The 20,319-nt window shown below is 37.9% G+C and overlaps 1 protein-coding gene across 2 annotated transcripts in view; it reads right to left on the bottom strand.

Moving 5' to 3' along the window:
- The window catches only part of Fam81b (family with sequence similarity 81 member B), a 33,996-nt gene extending 22,155 nt beyond the window's left edge, over positions 1-11,841 (bottom strand). Inside the window, exons 1-3 of one of the 2 annotated variants that reach the window (XM_090331612.1) lie at positions 11,712-11,837; positions 11,245-11,342; positions 8,075-8,139 (exon numbers count right to left, since the gene is read on the bottom strand). In XM_090331612.1, coding sequence (XP_090187738.1) covers positions 8,075-8,139; positions 11,245-11,342; positions 11,712-11,721 — 173 coding nt within the window. In that variant the 5' untranslated portion in view covers positions 11,722-11,837. Of the gene's footprint in view, positions 1-8,074; positions 8,140-11,244; positions 11,343-11,711 lie in introns of both variants that reach the window. The other variant, XM_090331613.1, reaches the window with a different exon arrangement.
- Positions 11,842-20,319: the final 8,478 nt, after the last annotated feature.

Raw genomic sequence — 20,319 nt, forward strand, 5'->3', positions numbered from 1 at the left:
GCAGGGGTCTTTTTAAAACACAGGTTCTTGGCCCCACATTCTTCTTACTAGATCATAATCTTGGGGCAGGTTGAAGAACACACAACTTGAACAAGCACTTAAGTGGTTTTCATGTGTTCAAGAATAACCACCACTGCTTTAAGACTGGTCATGTGAAGCAGTGAGGATATATGAGAAAGTGTGTAAGTATGAAGGGTGAGCTCTCAAGAAGACTTTCAGAAGCAACTTGGCAAGTTGGAAAGCAAGATAGACTGAAGGTGGAATACACACTCTACCCCTCAGCGGCCAAATGCCTTCAGTTGCTTGATCTTTAAACAGGACCAAGAGTGCCAGCATTGCTGCGTGGATAGAAGTTCTGAGATAAATGAGAAGCCTATGAAGTGGGCAGGGAGTTTAGTACCACACTGTTAGACTACCATCCAGGGTGCATTGTTCTTGGATGGGGGCAGGTGCTGTAAGCTCCTAACAAGATTGTATCTAGAAATACAATAAGGAAGTAGAAAGGAGCCAGCAAAAGGACTGGTGGAGTAGAGGTACCTCCTGTGCCTATGGGCCAGCCTGCAGGCCTGCCTGTGTAGCTGGCTTTCTTGTTTCCATTTGGGGTGGTTGAAGGAGCCTCTATGCAAAGGTATTTGCCTGCAACCATGGGGATATTTAAGGGCTTATACAAACACTGGACTGTAGTTCATTTTGTCTTTTTAGTTTGTAAGATCAATTTCATTCATTCATTCATTCATTTAAATAGGCCAGTACTGAGGCTTGAACTCAGGGCCTGGGCACTGTCCCTTAGCTTTTTCATTCAAGTCTGATGCACTACCATTTGAGCCACACCCCTACTTTTGGCTTTTTAGTTGTTAATTAGAGATAGTCTAATGGACTTTCTTGACTAAATTGGTTTTGAACTTTGATCTTTCTGAGTAGTTTAGTTTCTTGTGTAGCTATGATTAAAACATGAGCCACCAGCACCAGCTGTAAGGTTTATTTTTAAAACATGTTTTTATATTGAAGTGTTTTGAAATTTTCATGCCTAAATTTTCTCTTAATTGGATTATAATCACTGTGATCATTAATAATGCTCAGTGAAGCTCTGAATGATGCTCTAGTTGTTTTTTTCATATATTTTTTTATTGTAGTTAATAGAAGGGTTACATTATATTCGCTAGATAGAAGGTGCATTACTTCACATACATTGATACCCTTTCTCATGTCTTGGTCCCCATTGACATGAGTCCTATAAGACTGACTTAGGGCTCATATTTCTTCCCAGTTCCCCTTGCCATAAGGAAAGGAGCATGTTTCCTAATTGCCAATTTTAAAACAACAGCTGGAAGAACAAACTCACAGCCGCTGCTGATCTTCTAAATCAGGTTTCGAGCAATACTATTATTTAAATCATCATCTAAAGAATATGCCCCAAGGCCTTTTACCAGTACAAAGGCTTAGCCACCCTGATTGTATAAATAAAATCACTCACTGCTTTGCTAATGTACTGCTTTAGTGGGACTTGAGGCAGTGAGTATAGCAGACTAATCTAACTTCCTCATCAAAGGAGAAAGAACACTATGGGGATTTTTCAGGGGGAGGTTTGGGCTTGCTTAGCTTGTAGCTGACAACTGAATCTGAACAGATTTTCCACAAACTCTGAGTTCTGTTTCTCTAGTTTGGTGTGACTTACACCAGCTGTGCTGTAGCTGGCAGCGGCATTGGTACACGAGCCTCTCACTTTGCTGCCTGTTCTGTCCTTGTGAAGAGAGCACTAAATTAGGAGATACTCAAGACCAGTTGGGAAATTTGTAATAACCAAAGACAAACATTTGAAGACTTTAAATCCTCTTTTAAAGCACAAAAGGGTAAAAACTCAGGGATGTCTACACCTTTTTTATATGGTTTACTACTACTTACATTCTGAATGCAATATTGAAAAAATGGAAAAAGAAGATAATGAGGAAATGAGGAGATAGAAAAAAATGTAATTTCTTCTTTGCTTTTCTTACAATTAGCCTGACAAGTAGATTTTTGAAGAAGTCACTCTTGCTAATTAAAAACATATCACTGTGAAAAACTGAGTGGTCTTAGGAAGGAAGCAGTTTAAATTGTGTGTGTGTGTGTGTGTGTGTGTGTGTGTGTGTGTGTGTGGTCTATAAAAATGACTATGGCCAGGGGGCTTTGGCAGCACAGAGCTTGCTTGAGGAAGGGCCTGGAAAAGAGACAATCTGAAATTGAAGCATAGCCAAGAAGAGACTAGAAAGATTAGATGTGGATAATTCCAGTGAAAGGCATTCTTTGAGGCAAACTCTTGACATTCAAAACCATTTTAATAAAATTTCATAATTCATGATGGCCCTCGTATGACTAGCTTGCTTTCTTATGGGGAAATCATGATGGGCAAGGGTTCAAGACCCAATCCCAGGTGGACACCTGGCTCGCATATATGAGTATTTACTTACACATGTGAAAACTGCAAAAGCTGTAGTTTGGAGTTCTAACGTGCTCAGTAGTCTTTTTGAGACATATTCCCATAGAACCTTCTGTAAGGTGTATGTGTGTGTGTTTGCCAGTCCTGGCACTTAACTCAAGGGCCCGGGCACAATCCTTGAGCTTCCTAATATCTCAAATGTGACTTAATACTCTACCAATGGAGCCACAGAACCACTTCTAGCTCTTTTTTTCTGTTTATATGGTGCTGGGGAATCAAACTCAGGGCTTCATGCATGCTAGGCAAGCACTCTACCACCAAGTCATATTCCTAGCCTCAGTTATGTGTTTTTATGTGGGTCTTCATGGCAGGAGAGGGGCCTGGGAGGAGGGCGGACACTGCAGACCTGGATTCAAGTTCTATATCTGCCTTTAATGTCTGTTAGTTTGAGTAGAGAGGTCTCTTGTCTAATGGAGAACATGACTGCTTAGTTAATCCAAGCGACAAAGGGGATGTTTAAATAATGTACCTGAAGGGTACATTATTTGGAAGGGTAAAATAATGTGTTGTGGTGTTATTGGGAATTACTAAATGGAATTATTGGAATTTTGTACCTTCCTCCTATATGTATGTATATATATATATATATCTTAATATTCAGAATATGAGCTTATTTGGAAATAGGATCATTTCAGACAAAATTAGCTAACGTGAAGCCACCCTTGAAGGGGGTGGACCCCTATAGCAACATGACTGGTAACCTATATGACAATCGTTAAGGAGGAGAACGTGGAAGGCCCTGTGCATGATCAGGGAGCTCTTTCTTTGAGAGATCTGGGAGACACAGTGGGCACTGTCCAGTCTGGATCAATGGGCAGACCACATTGCACTGTAGCTAATGGCAGTGGCTAATTCCGTGGAAAGGAAGCACTTACCACTTTGCTTGAGTTTGGTCTTCTTTCCTCATTAATTGCAATTGTCTGTGTTTGTCATGTAGTAACAAAAGCAATGAATCACCATGCAATAAAATGTCAGCCATTGTACTAAGCAAAAAAATCTTGAATCTTAATATTTTCTCACCCAGGGAGTCATATTCTATGCAGAAGAAAAAATTCTTAATCATTTATTACTTTGCCCATTTGATTTATGGGGAGTTTGATGTATCTAAATTTTAAATAATACTCTTTGACTGTCAGCCAGATCTTCCCAAACTGCACTCTTATGAGAATTATAGAAGTATGCATTGACTGCAGTCCAACCCAGACAAACTGCTCCAGTGGGAAGCACTTTTCATTGTCCTGATCTTTCTTCTTTGGTAATACAGACTTTTCTCCATGGGTGACAACAATTCACAATTCATTCCTTCCAGACTTTCAAATCAAATACTGATACAATCATAGCTCAAGTTTGTATCTCTGTCCATTTTACTGCTGCCATCCTCTCCCCATTTGCATTTCTATCTTGGAGACATTACTCATCCTCCAGGCATCCATGTGGTCCAATCCTTCGCGTCTTGGTCTTGTCTCACCTGCTGACTTCTCAGCAAGACTTTACACTGACCAGGCTTCCAGAAATGCATTTCAAAAGCTCCATAAGGCAGGGATCTTCATCTAATTTGTCTACTGGCAATTCTCTAGTGGCTAACATTCATGACTTTTAGTAAATAAGTGAGCTTTGACTTTGACGTTGTTTCTTTTTTTATTGCCCATCCTGGGGCTTGAGCTCGGGCCTGAACACTATCCTTGGGCTTTCTCAAGGCCAGAGCTTTACCACTTGAGCCACAGCACCACTTCTAGCCTTTTCTATGTATGTGGTACCAAGGAAATCCAACCTGGGTCTTCGTGCATGCTAGGCAAGCACTTACCACGAGGCAAAACTCCCGGCCCTGGATTTTGAAGTTTTTGAAGATCAAAGAATCACAAGTCTGGAACAATCATTAAAATGTACTTGATTCCATTGTGAGGAATTTTCCCCCAGGAGAGCCAAAGAACAATAAAAAGATTTATGAGCGTGATTTGTCTTCCACTCAAAATTAAATCCTGTAGGCGAGTAATATATGTTCATAAGTCTTCACCACCCACTTTATTACATAGAGAAATGGTGATGAGAAATGGTGGGCAGAGCTGTGAAGTAGCAAGTGCTTACTATTCACTGCTTGAAACTCCACCCTGCCTTACAGAACAGATATTGTCCAGAGAAGAGATGACGAAGTGTTCCTTCTCAAGCTTTCCCAGATGATTTTAGGAAAACTGAACAATATACATGAGATCTCCTGGCTTCTACTAATGCTCTCACATCAGCAGATGGGAGTGAATAAGAAAGAAAGATTTGCTCATTGCCTGCTCAATTAAGCTTAAAAGAAAATGTGTGGATGTCTGTTCATTGTGTATTGATGAACCCACTTAAGAATCAGAACTATTTCCTTTCTCTAATACAATGTTGCTTTCATAGCCTGGTCATCCCTATGAATTATTGATACAATGAAACATTTAATCATACTGATAATGTGGGGGTATTTTTCCATTTTCTTAAGCCTAAGAAGAGCCCTATAAACATCACCAGTTTCCTTGATTTTTCCTCCTAAGTTTTAAATCCAGGGTATTTTTTCACCCATAGTATAGACATTACCTCTTTCAATGCTTCCCCCTTACCCCCCAGTATTGTGTTTGAATTCAGGCTTAATGCTTGATATATAAGTACTTTACCACTAGAGCCATGTCTCTATCCCCCCCCCCTTTTTTTTTTATCCAGGGTCTCATACTTTTGCCCTGTCTAGTCAGGAACCACAGTCATCCTACTTCTACATTCTCCTAAATATCTGTGATTGCAGGCATGTACCACCACAGCCGACTTGTTTTTTGAGGTAGTCTTGCTAACTTTGGCCAGTCTGGTTTCAAACCTGATTCCATCTACCTAGGTTTATAGGCATGAGCCACTGAGTTCATCTTCTGTTGTTGTATTTTTGCTCTTATGAGGGTGAAGAGATAATATTATTTGTTATGAGTCCGACCTTTAAATATACCTAGACATGTGAATAAGGCTGAACCATTGGGGATGTGTAGCATAGATTTAGTAGCCTAATGAGTTGATAATGACTTTTACTTTTCTAAGTATCCTGTTTGCATTTTAGCACATTTGTTGCCATCCAGTGAATGCTATAATTTAAAAGGTATAATTACTTTAAAAACTATTGTTTTTAATGTTTATTTTTTATTGAATTAAATATGCCAATTCAAAAATTTTCTGTGATGATCAAAATGCCCCAAGGTTATATTGCTTTTCTGGTTAGTCAGCAACCCACAGCCACTTGTTTATGCAAAACTCTTACAACTCAGTTTTCCACCTTTATTATCAGTTACATCTGTCAACCACTGTTCATCAAAAACAGATATTCAATGTGCCTTGGTGGATTGATGGAGAATCAAAAAGCATAACACTACAGAATCTTTGCCATTAGGGAGTAGGTAGCTTACTCTGAGAGATTAGAGGTTGGTTTAAAGGGAAATTCAGATGGTAAACAGAAATAGATACATTGTTTAAATATTAAGAAAAGGTTTATGAGACAGGTAAGGTTAGACACGAATATTGGGCCCAATGATACCCTTGTGTTCAAAGTTTTTCACCTCTTAATATCAATATCAATATCTCTAAAATCCAAGAAATCAAAAATTATGTGTGTGTGTGTGTGTGTGTGTGTGTGTGTGTGTGTGTGTGTGTGTGTGTGTGTGTATTATGGTCTAGTCCTGGGATTTGAACTCAAGTCCTGATTGTCTCTAAGCTTCTTTTTGCTCAAGGCTAGCGTTCTACCACTTGAACCACAGCTCCACTTCCTGGTTTTTTTTGTGGGGGGGGGTTGATGGTCAATTGGAGATAAAAGTTACATGGACTTTCCTGCTCTGGCTGGCTTTGAACTGTGATCTTCTGACCTCAGCCTTCTGAGTACCTAGGATTTCAAGTATGAGTCACTGTCACCTGTTTTCAGAAATTTGTTTTTGTATCTCCTAAATTGTGTTAAACAAATTCACTTGGCACTTGGGTTCATATGGAATTATCTTAATAGGTCAGAAGAATAATAATTCCTGATTTCCATTTATCACACAGAATTAGGTGGAAATAAATCTTCTCTTTAGGTGGTTAGTAAAAATGTCCATTTAATATGATTTGGTTAAGGCCATTTCTTGTCCTTAACATAAAAAAGTGATTTTTTTCATCTGTTATGAGGCTTGAATTCAGGGTCTGGGCACTGTCCCTGAGCTAATTTTTAGCTCAAGGTTACAGTACTCTAATTCTTTGAGCCACAGTTCCACTTCTGGTTTCTGAGTAGTTAATTGGAGGTAATAGTCTCATGTGGGTTTTTCTACCCAGGCTGGCTTAATCATGACCCTCAAATCCCAGTCTCTTGAGTAGCTAAGATCACAGGCATAAGCCACCAGTACCTGGCTTATGATGCATTGTTTTTAAACAGTAAACAATCTTAAGTTCAGTTTTTGTTTTTTTTTTGTACTAAATTATAGACTCATACTCACACAAGCAATTGTAAGTTATGGGGGATCATAAAACATTGGACTATTGGAACATATTAAATTTAACAGACTGAGAAACCGAGGAACTCAACTGCAATAAAACACCAAGAATTTTTAATTTTATTACTTACATTGTGAAAAGTAATTTTAAAAAAACAGGCCTAGTATTTAACTATTTTTTTCTTCACATTGATTCTTTTTTACTTATTTGGCTATCTGGTGATTATGATGTATATTTTGGAATAAGAATTATTTTAAATGTGAGGTGGGCCCCAGAGAACATCTAGACCAACCTCTTCTACAAATGAGCAGTAAGAGCTAAAGCCTAGTGACCTAACTTCCTGGGATTGATTGAAGCTACAGAGCAAATTAGTAAAAGAACTGAGACTATGGGGGTGGGGGGGAGGGAAATGGGGACTAAGACATGAGAAAGGGTATCAATGTATGTAAATGAATGCACCTTCTATCTGGCAAATGTAATGTAACCCTTCTATTAATTACAATAAAAATATATAAAAAAGAACTGAGATTAAACCCCAAATGCCCTGGAAATATTAAAGGGAACACCACACCAAATGATCCTTCAACATGTTAGATAGAGGCACTTCAAGGCAATACGGCATTGCCTCTGAATCATTACTTTATAAACTACATTCTAGGGTTTGTTGCTGCACTATACATATATATATATATATATAATATTATTATAGGTGCCCAGATTTCCCCTTTCTGTAGCCTCCTGAATTCATTCCAGGTATAATACTGTCAGAAACAGAAACACAATTTTCTGATGATTGATTTCATGTAGTTCAAGTGTTCCTAGGTTGCGATCACAAATATTAACAGATCTATTTGTTTTGAAAGTCAACGTTATTTGATATTATCATAGGTCTATGATGCTATTTCACCCATGTTTGTAAGACACAATAGAAGTCACTTAAAGAGAAGGCAGTTAACTTGATTGCTCTGCCAATTAGAAAGGAATAGATGGAAAGGTTCATTCATCTTCCTGAGATGGTTTAGGTTTTTCTGAAGGAAGAGAACTAGGTGAATTGAAAGGTCTCACTTCAGCATTTTCATCTCTCATGAATCATTAATTGTAGTATATATTAAAACTAGTAATTTATTCACTTACTGGTCAACATATTCAACTAGATCTGTAGCATTCTTGGTTGACATTTTGGCTGGAGAAAATCTTACCTACAACAAAAGTTTTCATTAAAAACTATTATTGGCTGCTTCACATATCATTCATCAGCATTCTATCCTTAAATATTCGGTTAATTTTTAAACAGAAAGTATGCCAGAGATCAACAGTTTCATTTGTCTTACACCTACCCAGCTGCATTGCTAGTAACTAAAACCAAACTAACATTCTGAAGAAATACTAGAGCTTTACTTCATAGAGTTGCTATCATATAAGGGAAAAATTCATAGAAAACTAGAAAGCTATAGATTATTCCTTGATAATCTCTGTGTGAAAGATCCTGTGATTATTTGACTGAGTTCTGAAAGAAGTCTTCATGGAGGGAATTAGTCCTGACAAGCTGATTTCCTTAGGGAATCAGCTCATTTTTAAAATGTAGTTCCAAACTAGAAAATCAGTCTGTCTAAGCAATTGGACACTTAAAAACACAAATGTCAGATTATTATGGTTAATAAGAAAAGCAAAGGATATAGCTCAATACATAATTTATTAGTATTAAACATCATTGGCCATAGGAACACTTAGCTGAGAATTTCTCATCCATTAAAATTGTACTTCTAGAAAGTTTTATTGCATGAAAGTTAAGTTTCGTTTGGCAAGCATTTCATGAAAAAAAGCAATATTAAAGATACTCATTGTTTTGTATTCATTGAAATATTTAAATCTCTACTGTACTCTTCTTCTTGTTAAAGCTTTAAAACCAGTAAGTATTAATACCTGGCTACTCATCTGGATTTAATAGAATTTGAGAGGTATTCTACATCAGTTAAAAACAAACTTTATTTCTAGAGTGTTTTATTCTTGTTTCACATTACTGCATATTAAAATAATGGCAGGCTGTGTTGAGGCCCATGTACAATGAGTATGACTGCACATTGAAATAATCTCAACATGTAGAAGGCACAGATAGGAGGGTCGCAAGTTTGAGGCTAGCCTGGGCTATATAGCAAGACCCATTCTCATAAAAGCAAAGGAACAAATTTTAAAAAGATCTTCATACAGAAATAACTCCTTTAGCGGATTTCTATGAAACCATCAATTCTTAATTTAGGGTCAAGCTATTTAATTGGAACCCTTCCTTCCCAAACATCGTGTTCTCATTTATTGCTCTTAAACCCACTTTGGTGACTGCTTTTAGAACTTCTGTTATCTAGAAAGCTAAGAAAAGACAGTTGACCATAGTCACATTGTTCTGATGCAGCCTAGATTAGGCTTGGTGTGCTGATCAAGATAGAATCAATAAACTGCTAATGATATTGGGCCAAGTAAGAGTCTGTAAGCTGTCTACTGCTCCTTGGCTGTCTACTTGCTGGATACCATTCTACCTTCCCAGCGAAGCTGACTGTTCAGTCTCATCACCCGTTTTCACTTCTGTTTCTTACTGGCATGGTCTTGGGACCTGAGCTCCTCACCTACTCCATCAAGTTCTTGGCTTCTATCTCTATTGCGTTCTCCTGGTCCAGAATGTCTGGTTTTAAAGTTTCTTCATCAAATGATTGGACTTTTCCATATATATTTGGCAACCACTAACTCTCTTAAGTGTGGAATAAAAGAATAGCATGGGTATTATGTCTAAGGGAAGTAAATTACTGGGCTCTTCTCTTTCTTTGTCCTTCTGTAATATTAGCTGTGTGTGTGTGTGTGTTTGTTTGTTTCTTACCCCCTTTTTTTCTTTTTTGTTGTACAGGAATTTAAACTCCGATCCTTGTGCTTGCTTGATTGGCACTGTACCTCTTAAGCCAGGCCCCCATTCTTGCTTCAGTTATTTTTAGCCTAGGGAAATTTTCTGCTACCTAGGCTACACTTTAACTTTGATCCTCTAGGTCTCAGACTCCTGATTAGCTCTAATCACATGCATGAGTAAAAAACACCCATGTCACTTTCTAAGGGACAAATGTGAGACATGGTGATGGAGGAAACATTAGGAAAGATAACAGGAAAACTTTTTCCAAAGAGCAAAGGCATTACTATTGTGATGCAATTAATTTCTTTTTTATTAAAAAGAAAAATTTTATGTGTCTAAGTTTTGAAATTTTTATAGCTTCTGTGACTGAGTATAGAAGTTAGTACATTTTCACCCTATCCCTATAGGCTAGGATGTTACTATGTATAAGAAATTATTCTTCAGTCAAACAACTTGGTAATTATTATTCAATTTTTCCTCTGAGTCAATTTTCATCTTTTTCCATAACATGTAAGTGCTATAATTCTTATGGATTTATATTATATAACCCTTGCTTATATATAATGTGTATTCTTTCTTCCACTAATACTGTAATGTAAATAAAATTATTTTTACATTACAGATGACATGTCTCTTTAACTTATTGTCTTATCATTGAAAAAATTTAAGGTGATTATTTTTATTAAAGAACTGAAGAATCATAGTGGTAATAGACTTGTTTACAAGTCTAAATGTTAATGATCACACTATAGTCCTGTCTGTCTGCCAGCACTTCACCCAAGTGGCTTATTCAAATCCCACAGCTTTGTACAATAGGGCAAAATAACTCATTTTTAGGAGAGGAAACTGAAGTTAAGTAATCACTAAAATTATACAGCCAGTTTGTGGTACAGTCTGTCAATGGATCCTTCAAATTAGTGCTTGCTACTGATCTATATTTCTGCCAGCTCTTTCTATAAAACAGACTGAGTCCACAAGTTAGGTCTTAGGAGTTACCAAACACAGTCTAACACTGCTGACTTGGGGCAGCATTTTTAACTAATGGGAAAATCTAAGTACTAATAAAGGAAGCATTCTAATCAAATTCTATTAAACTCTCCTTTCCTTAATAAAGATAAAATCTATAACCTGAGCTAATCATGCTCCTTTGGAATCTTCACAGAGAGATATCACTATCAAATTTAAAAATTTAGTATGTTAGCATCTCCAATTAATACATTTAAAAATTGAGATCCTTTTTTAGGCTTGCTGTCATTAGTCTCCTTTGTCAAGGAAAATAAACAAAATGCTGAAAGATGGAAAAAGAAAAAAAATGGTTTTAGGTGTCTATGAAACACTTTTTAAGAATTCCTGCACTTCAAAGAAACTGAGCAGAAGGTTCCATTTTTAAATATGAATATAGAAAAGTACTTGCTTTCATTTCTTGGTAATTAGCCGAGCCAGGAAGGGGGCCATCAGGTTCATCCTGCTGTTCTTCCTCAGGCAGGGAAGCACTTTCGTTTACATCTGTATCTAGGCAACCAGAATCCAGAATCAAATCAGGAACTATGGCAAGTGGATTTTTCTAGCAGCCATATGTTTTTTAATTGAGGGTAGTTTCTCTTCATGTGGCAGAACTGAAAGGGAGACTTCCTAGTTTCTATTTGCCTTTATCCCCTCTACCCCTACTCAAATTCTCACCCATTGTCAGCTAGTTGAGAATATCCTCACAGGTACCTCTAAAGTCATTTAGAATCTTTACTAAGATAAACAATCATAAAATAATGGGAATAATCTCCTGTGGTACCCAACTCATCCGAGAATGAGAATCCTGTTTGGAATGTATTATTCTGTTTATATATGAGCAATTTAGAGAACTTCAGTAGTCTATGGGAGTAATACCTGCACTCATGCTGATTGATTTCCCAGCTTTCTTTTTGTTGATTTTATTTTTGAAATGGATCAGAGGCTTATTTTTCTTAGAAAAACAATCTTGATTACATCTAAACTATAGTCTTCATCTCTGAGACAACTTCCCCAGGGTAGCTCGGCAGCATTGTGACTGCAGGAAGAATCTGTGATGTCAGTTGGCTAACCTCACACTAAGAGTCATAAAATCCCTGGATGTCGGGGCAGAGGGGGTTTCCCTCGATGCTCACTGGGGTCAAAATCGATAGGTCCTTCCCTTCTTAGCACACGGGCCAAGAAGTGGCTTCCTTTGTTTTCATTCTTGTGATTTGAAAAGACATCAGTTTCCACACAACTAGACAAAGAGAAAAGAAAGAGAAGTGCTACATTATTCCCCAGACCTTTGCAGTGCACCCAAGTGGAGAAAGTTAACTCTTCTAGCTCAGTAGGGGAATGTCACAAATAATGCAGCAGTAATAAATGACATAGGTGAAGGTCTTACATAATTTAAATCATTGGACTTTGGCTCCATACACAAAATCTTGTTCAGTTATTTTGCAAAATGGGATGGTTTATTATAGTTTGAAGTATTTTTCTGAGCTGAGTACCTTTAATTCTGGCCACATAGGAGGCTGAGATCTGAGGATCACAGTTCAAAGCAGCCTGGATAAGAAAATCCACGAGACTCCTCTCCAATTAGCCAGCAGAAAAGCTAAAAGTAGAACTATGGCTCAAATGACAGAGGGATGGCTTGGAGCGGACACTCAAGGGACAGTGCCTAGATCCTGAGATCAAGCCCCAGGCCTGGTATACACAAAAATCATAATTAGATATTTTTCTTAGTTTAAGGTTAGGATTTGCACATTAATCTTTCTTGTCTTTTATAGACAGACATAAAGGTAGTAACTAAGTTACAAATTATTACATTTGATTTCCCTTGCTCCAAAGAGAGATACCATTTAGGATACTGAATAACAAGTTTTGTTCCACAGATATAGACTATCCATAATTTTGGCTTCAGTGATCTTTCCTCCAAAACTATACTAAGCTCTTAGAGATATTGCATCTCCTGGTTTACAAGCTGTCTAAAGGCTCACTGCACTTCACACATTTTATCCAGCATGTAGGGAGCCAGCCCACACTAGTAATTGAGAGGGGAAAGCTACAGATTCCAACAGAATGAGTTGCAGCAGTGACTACTCAACCTATTGGCGATTTTACACCATCTTTTCAAGCCTCAGCTTTTCCTTTCTATCCTCTGTAAAATGTGTGAATAATATCAATCAACAATATCAATCAATAAGGTGGCTTACCGGATTAGAGGTTAGAATATATTAGAGTGCTCAGCTACGTGTCAGACCAGGAATCCTCTAAAAGGTAACTATTACTAGTTATGATTTCACAGTGTGGCAATTATCCAAGAAATTGATACAAGAAAGTCTATGAGAAGGAAAAGAAAAGTAGATTGGACCTTACTAAACGATTATTTTTTTGAGATTCTTTCCCTTTGAACAGTCAAGGTATTTGGCTGGATCAATGAGTCCAACTGAAATAGAGAATCTTAACTGATTTTGTCTCTAAACACATATTGCCGATAAGATTTTCACAAAATGATACATGAAAGGAACAACACCATGGATTTCTTTCTGCCTGGAATATGTTTGTGAAAACCTTCCTGGAAGTTGGTGATCTTCAAAGATGCCTCCTAATTTAGGGTTAGTAAATGCTTTGCTAAACGCGGAGACAAAAGAAGCATCATTTCTGACTTAAAAGATGAAAAATGACTATATTCTGATGTTTTTAATATGGAGAAGGAACACAGTCTTGATTTGGGGAGTTTCAGGCAAGGAGTTGGGTGGTCAGTGTTGAGAATTATTCAGGACAGGACCAATGTGTAGCATTGGGCACTAAATCACTAGGCGGCGCCATTCACATAACACTTGTAGAGTTGCTGTCCCTGACAAAAATCCTTCAGACATAGGCAAGAAACATTTTAACAAAATGGACTAGAGTAGTTTGTGGCAGGTGCACCCCAAAGGTGTTAAGGAAGGGGCACCAAGTTTGAATGCACACATGTGCCAGTGGCAGCCCTGATGTATCTGCCAAGTGATGTGTCCTCAGCTGACCTGGTCTTACCCAGCTTGGGCCAAAGCAGCCAGTATTTGCTCATGGATACTTGGCCTTCCTTTTTTTCTTTTCAACCTTTCTGCCTCAGTCCCTCCTCATCTGATATCTATTTCATCACCTTCTTCATGTACTTGGTGACACCCACACTGTGTCCTCTGTGTCCATCTAGTCTGCTTTTCTGTTTTCCTCAGATGACCAGCAGTGCTCCTTGGTAAAGCATCACTAACATGAGTGTTTCTGCCACTGCTTCATTTGTTTTTCTGCATGGGGAAAATTCCTCTTTGCTGTGGTTTGAATTTCATTTACACATCTCCAAGTTCTTACGTCCAAGATAACTGCATTAGGAGAGAGTCTTTAGGATGTAAACAAGGTTCAATGAGGTCATGTAGTAAGGTCCTAATGGTAGCACTGTGGTCTTTTAAGGAAGAAATTGATCTGAGATTCCACCTCAATCAGTTAGAATGCCCATGATCAAGAAATCTAATAACCACAGATGGTGATAGGGATGTTTTCTACGTTGTTGGTGGAAGTGTAAACTCATCAACAACTATGGAAAGCAGTATGGTGGTTCCTCAAAAGACTGAACATAGAGCTCTCCTATGACCCAGCAATTCCACTACTTGGGTTTTGTTTTGTTTTGTTTTCTGTTGTCATTCCTGAGACTTAAACTCAATGCCTGAGTACTATCGCTGAAGAATATTTGTCTAAGGATAGTGTTCTACCATATGAGCCATGGTTCCACTTCTGGCTTTTTGGTGGTTAATTGGAGATAAGAGTCTCATGAATTTTCCTGTCCAGGCTGGCTTTGAATCACATTTCTCAGATCTCAGCCTCCTGAGATCTAGGATTGTAGGAGTGAACCACTAGCATCCAACAGACTTGCTTCTTAAATGTGCTTTCCCTAGATATACCCTCTATGCCCCCTTCTTTCTTGGTATTGGCCCAATGTCATTCCTCAGAGAAGCCTTCCCTAACTGTCTATAAGTCAAGTTTCCTTCCCTGTTATACCCTATTACCACTTTCCTTTGGCATTTCTCTAATAAGTAAAAATACTTAAAAAAACTATAATCATTTTGTTTCTTTAATTCATGGTTTTTAAGGTCTGAAATTGAGTTTGGTACATGGTAGGTACTCAATAAATATATTTAAAATATTTTTACAATTTATTTTCCAGTATTGTGAACAAAACTCTGAGCCTCACACATGCAAGTGTTCTACCACAAAGATACAGTTCCAGCCCTCAATTAAATATGCTAGCTGAATGAATAGAGTCCACAAAACATGCAGACACAAGTCTATAGGGAAGATAGGATGCACAGGTGGTGGTTGAATGTGGTGTGAATTTTACTTGCATTTAAAAAAAAATGTGCATGCTGGGTGTCCTTGAAGTCTGAGTGTCACTCATAGTTTTTGATTCTTTATTTCCCCCCCAAAAACATTCTAAGGATATTTCCAGAGGCTTTTCCTGCCTGGCCCCTCCACTGACACACAGAGAGGGAATACCTCTCTCTCTACCACCCAATTCTATCTCATATTTCCCTCCTATCCTACCTGATTGGCAGCCTGTTGCCCATTAGAAAGTATCTGATCCAGATAGAATGGACTTTGTACCTAAACAAGGCCTGGCCTTAATGTGGGCATTCAAATATTAATGTATAATAATCTTACCTGGAAAATTTCTTAAACTCAAAGTTTATAGGTTCTGTGATACCCCAACATTGTGATCCAGAGACTGAAGGATCATGTACTGAAAAAGCCAAAAGAAAGAACTTCCCCAGTGGAATCCTTTTAAGGCTCAGAGAGAAGATAATTTCAGTCAGAGAACAACTTCACTGTTCTTAACATTGCTGTTGGAGTCCTATGAACCGATCCATCCACTCAGCTGTGCCCCAGATTCTGCAGATAATGGAATTGTCATATCTCCTGGCAGTGCTAAAGGTGCTTTCTGCTTGCAAAACATCTTTCAAAGGTCCTAATTACCATCTGCCCCTCTCTCAAGGCCAAACCACACTGGGGAAATCTTTCCTCAGGTGCCAACTAACAATTTGCTTTTATTCCTACTTTGCATTTATCCTGGTTTTCTCCTCCTCCTCCAACTGACAGTAAGGTTGCTGTTTTTCCCCCCATTCTCTGGTTTCCTGCTCCACTAATGTCTCTGAACAAAGAGCTTCTCCCAGACTTGTAATTGCGGCTTAGCTACTAAGGCACAGCCCAGCTGTTTTGGTTCCTGTCTCCTCCCTTCAATGTTTATTATCCTTAGTCTGACTTTGGCTAGTGGCAGCCTAGTACATTGCTTTTCTAAAGGAACATGTGAAAGGTGGAACCCTGGTAATCCCCCCCCCAAAAAAAATAAAAAATAATGCCAAAGGGAAAATACTCTCTTTGGCTGGGGAGTTGTGCATAATTCTGTTACAGAATTTGTCTATCGCAAAAAGTATGTTCAAAAACAACAAAAACAGCAATAACAAACAAAACTATTCTTTGGGGAAAATGTTCTTATAGATGTAGATATAGATACATTTAATATCTAGCCAGGCATATTCCCATTTGTAGAGGGTAGCAAACAGCTAAGAACTGACAAAAACCCCAGGATAATGAATACAGACTCACATAGGTAAGCTGTGAACTCTCAATGACCACGCAAGTGATTAATTTTATTGTCACTAGATGTAGGAATCATAGGCCTTAATGAGATTAATTAAAAACCTGTAATTTATTGAATCTGTATAATATGACACCAGAAGTATTTTATGTACTAGCTGAAATCATGTTAGCTTTCGGGAAGTTTCTTGCTCTGTCACAGAGGTTCTGGGTACACCTTAATGTGTCTGGCAATCTGTCTGGGGGGAAAAAAAGAATGGATTCAAAATTCCTGGTAATGTACGCTCAGGAGGAACAGGCTGGCGTGGGTAGCTCTCTCACTTTGTTGCTTTCATGATCTCCAGATTCTATTTTTATTGTGTAGAAAGACCAGTGGTCCTAGCCATCCAGCTTGAAGCAAGCATCTGTGCTTCAAGGTGACCAGAGATCTGTTTGGAAAATGTATAAATAGATTCAAATTGTGAAATCAATGGATGTATTTTGAGTCCTAGACAGGTATACATTAGCCAAATGACTCTAGGACAGATTTTAATATTTTATGTGTTTTTTTTCCCCCTCGTCAATAGAAAGGTTAATGAAAGCTCTTCGAGTTCTCTGGTGCTTAGGGAATACTTCTTCTATGCTCCATTGTTGAAACACACGAGAATTGGTTCTGTATGCAGTGTGTCCTGAGTTCTTTTTTTCTGAAGGAAAGCTCATTTCAGCACATCTGATTTGTAATCTTGTAAGAATATAGGCATTTTGGATTCTCTGTCATCTAGTATGATATATTTTTTAAATTGCTTATTATTTTAATAGTGCAAATTATCTAGTGATTTCTCCTAGAAATTTCTGATTGACTATTTTCCAAGATTATTTTATGAGGTTTATTATGACATTTTTGTGTCATAGCAGTGGTATTAAGGTTTGAACTTAGGGTCTTGTGCTTATTAGGAAGGTGCTCTACCAATTTAGCCATGCTTCCAGTCCATACACTCATGCTTTATATAGAAATATCTAGACACAGCTACAAAGTAAAGTGATGGGAAAAGTTAAACATTTTTTCTTGAATGCCTACTATGTATAAGGCACTTGATAAGTAATGTGATGGAGTCCTTGAGTCCTGTGAATGTGCTTCGAGAAAAAAGCTTAAAAAGAGGTTTGGGAGGTGCTGGGAGCATGGCCTAGTGGTAGAGTATTTGCCTAGCATGCACAAAGCCCTGAGTTCAATTCCTTGGTACCACATGCACAGAAAAAGTGAGAAGTGGTGTTGTGGTCCAAGGGTAGTGTGTTAGCCTTGAGAAAGCACAAGGACAGTGACTAGGCCCTGAGTTCAATCCCAAGGATTGGCAAAAAAAATAAATAAATAAAAGAGGCTCTTTTATTTTCATAGTAGAAGGCATTTATTTTCAGGTTGCAGGCTTTCTTTGAAGGCTCTGTACATTGCGGCTTCCAGAATGTTTTCAAGGATTCTAACTGGCTGAAGTAGACTGATGCTTCAAATCAGGAAATCTGACTCAGTCCCTGACTTATCCAATTCTCTCCATCTAGAAGGTAAGAGCAAAGAAAGTTCTTGTCTAGTATGTTATTGATCTATAGAGAAACAGTCAGTGAAGCACTTTTGGGAGAATGTTAGCTTCAGACTGAGAAAGCACTTTTTACTCCAAATATCATACCTGATGTCAATCAATCACTAATGCTGTGAATGTTAGTTCATTTTTATATTTAAAGTTGAAGCAAAAGTCTTTGATGTGAAATAAAATGTGTGTGTGTGTGTGTGTGTGTGTGTGTGTGTGTGTGTGTTTCACGCTCACGGTTTCATGCTTTCTAAGCAGGTATTCTATCACTTAAACCATGCCTCCAGCCCATTTTTATGTTTTTGATTTTAAGGTAGGGGTACTGCTGTCTGCCCAGGCTGGTCTGGACTGTGATCCTCCTCCTTGTGTTTCTTGTCTCTGGGGATGATGGATAGATAACACCGTGTCCAGCCATTGTTCTTTCCTGGAAGCTGGTCTTACAAGTATGTGCCATCAAGTATAACTATTGGTTGAGATGGAGTCTCCTGAACTTTTTCATGTGTGATGACTTAGACCCACATCCTGAAATCATCACCTTCTAAGTAGCTGTGTTTACAGATTTGAGCTACCACTGTCAGCTACAAGATATGTGTTGAAGAAAATTTTGAAACTGGGAGTATGCTTCAAGTGGTAGAGTGTTTGCTTACAAGCACTAAGGACCTGAATTTAACCCCTCCACACACTACCCTAAAAAAGTAAAGAGGATTCAGAAAGACATTTCTGAAATTTTTATTAGACTTAGAGTGATTGTTGTCCTTAATGTACCGTGTTACCTCTCATCTATTTTGTTGTCCCTTGGTTATCTCATATTGTTACAATATTTCACCTTGTTATCTGATATATTTTATATATGCTTAATTAGATATTTGAAGTAGGATGGGGAAGGGAGGAGGGAAATGGGGACCATGACATGAGAAAAGGGTATCAATATGTGTGAAGTAATGCACCTTCTATCTGGTGAATATAATGTAACCCTTCTATTAATTACAATAAAAATATATGAAAAAAGTAAAGAGGATTCAGAAAAGCATTTCTGAAATTTTTATTAGAATTTGGTTTCTTGAAATTTTATGCTCTATTCAACTGAATACCTATGGCTCGCACCTAGCTACCAAGTTGCTGAGATCTGATGATCATGGGTCAAAGCCATCCTGGGCAGAAAAGTCTATGAGACTCTTATCTCCAATTAACCACCAAAAAGCCAGAAATGAAGCTATGGCTGCAGTGGTGGAGAACTAGTCTTGAGTAAAAAATCTCAGAAACAGTACTCAAGTCCTGACTTCAACCCATAGGACTAACACAAAATAAAAGAAAATAAATGCTATATTCAGTTTGTAGGTATATACACATGTTATTTTAAAAGTGAATAAATGTAATAAAATTTTTAGGAAAGTTGTGTTCTTTGTATTTTCTTCCTCTTTCTCCTAAGTCTCTCATCCATGTTAACTGTCATGCAATCTTAGTAGGAGACAGTTGTAAGTTCAGAATGAGTCTGGTAGATAAAAACACTCACTTATGTCTGGATAGATGGTACGCTTCAAATGTTAGCTAGAGTTGGAAGCTCTGTAAGCAATGGCCTTTCATTAGCAGCTAATCTGGGCTAAACTTATTCTTAGAAAAATGTTGGATTTTATGTGAAGTGCTAACAGATCAAAATATTATTTATGTCAAGTAGACTATTTTTGTGATATCCTAACTTAAAAATATTCAGGTAAGCAGTGTCAATTTTTTTTGCCAGTCCTGGGACTTAACTCTGGGCCTGAGATCTTTTGCTCCAGGCTAGCACTCTACCATTCAAGTCACAGTACTACTTCTGGCCTTTCCTGTTTATGTGGTAGCGAGGAATTGCATGCTGGCAAACACTCTCCCAGTAAGCCACGTTCCCAGCTCCATATGCTAAATTTTTAAAAGAATATTCCTATGGCCATTGATGGGGAAAGACAGAAGGAAACTTTGTGAAGTGATAGAAATTTTCATCTTGACTGTGGTGGTTACTTGTGTATGTAGCATTCTTTAAATTCTCTCAAATGGATTCATTAGAAAGAGTTCACTTGATTGAAAATATGCCCAGAAGTTTATAAGAAGAAGCATTCTATTGATTTCAATTCTGGGATTTTAGACTTCTTTGTGAAGATATTATATATCACTCCAGTACTCACCCCTCCTTTAGTGACATATGGATTCAAGATTATTTATTCTGCAAGGCAATTTAAGGATTGGGAAGTGATAAAGAAGCAAAAGTGGCTGTTAGGTGACAGGGAGACAAAAAATGACATGAGAGCTTCTTGTATTGCACCTCATTCTGCTGCAAAACAATC

This window comes from Megascapheus bottae, chromosome 4, assembly GCF_031878675.1.
Source record: "Megascapheus bottae isolate mThoBot1 chromosome 4, mThoBot2.hap1, whole genome shotgun sequence".
NCBI lineage: Eukaryota > Metazoa > Chordata > Mammalia > Rodentia > Geomyidae > Megascapheus > Megascapheus bottae.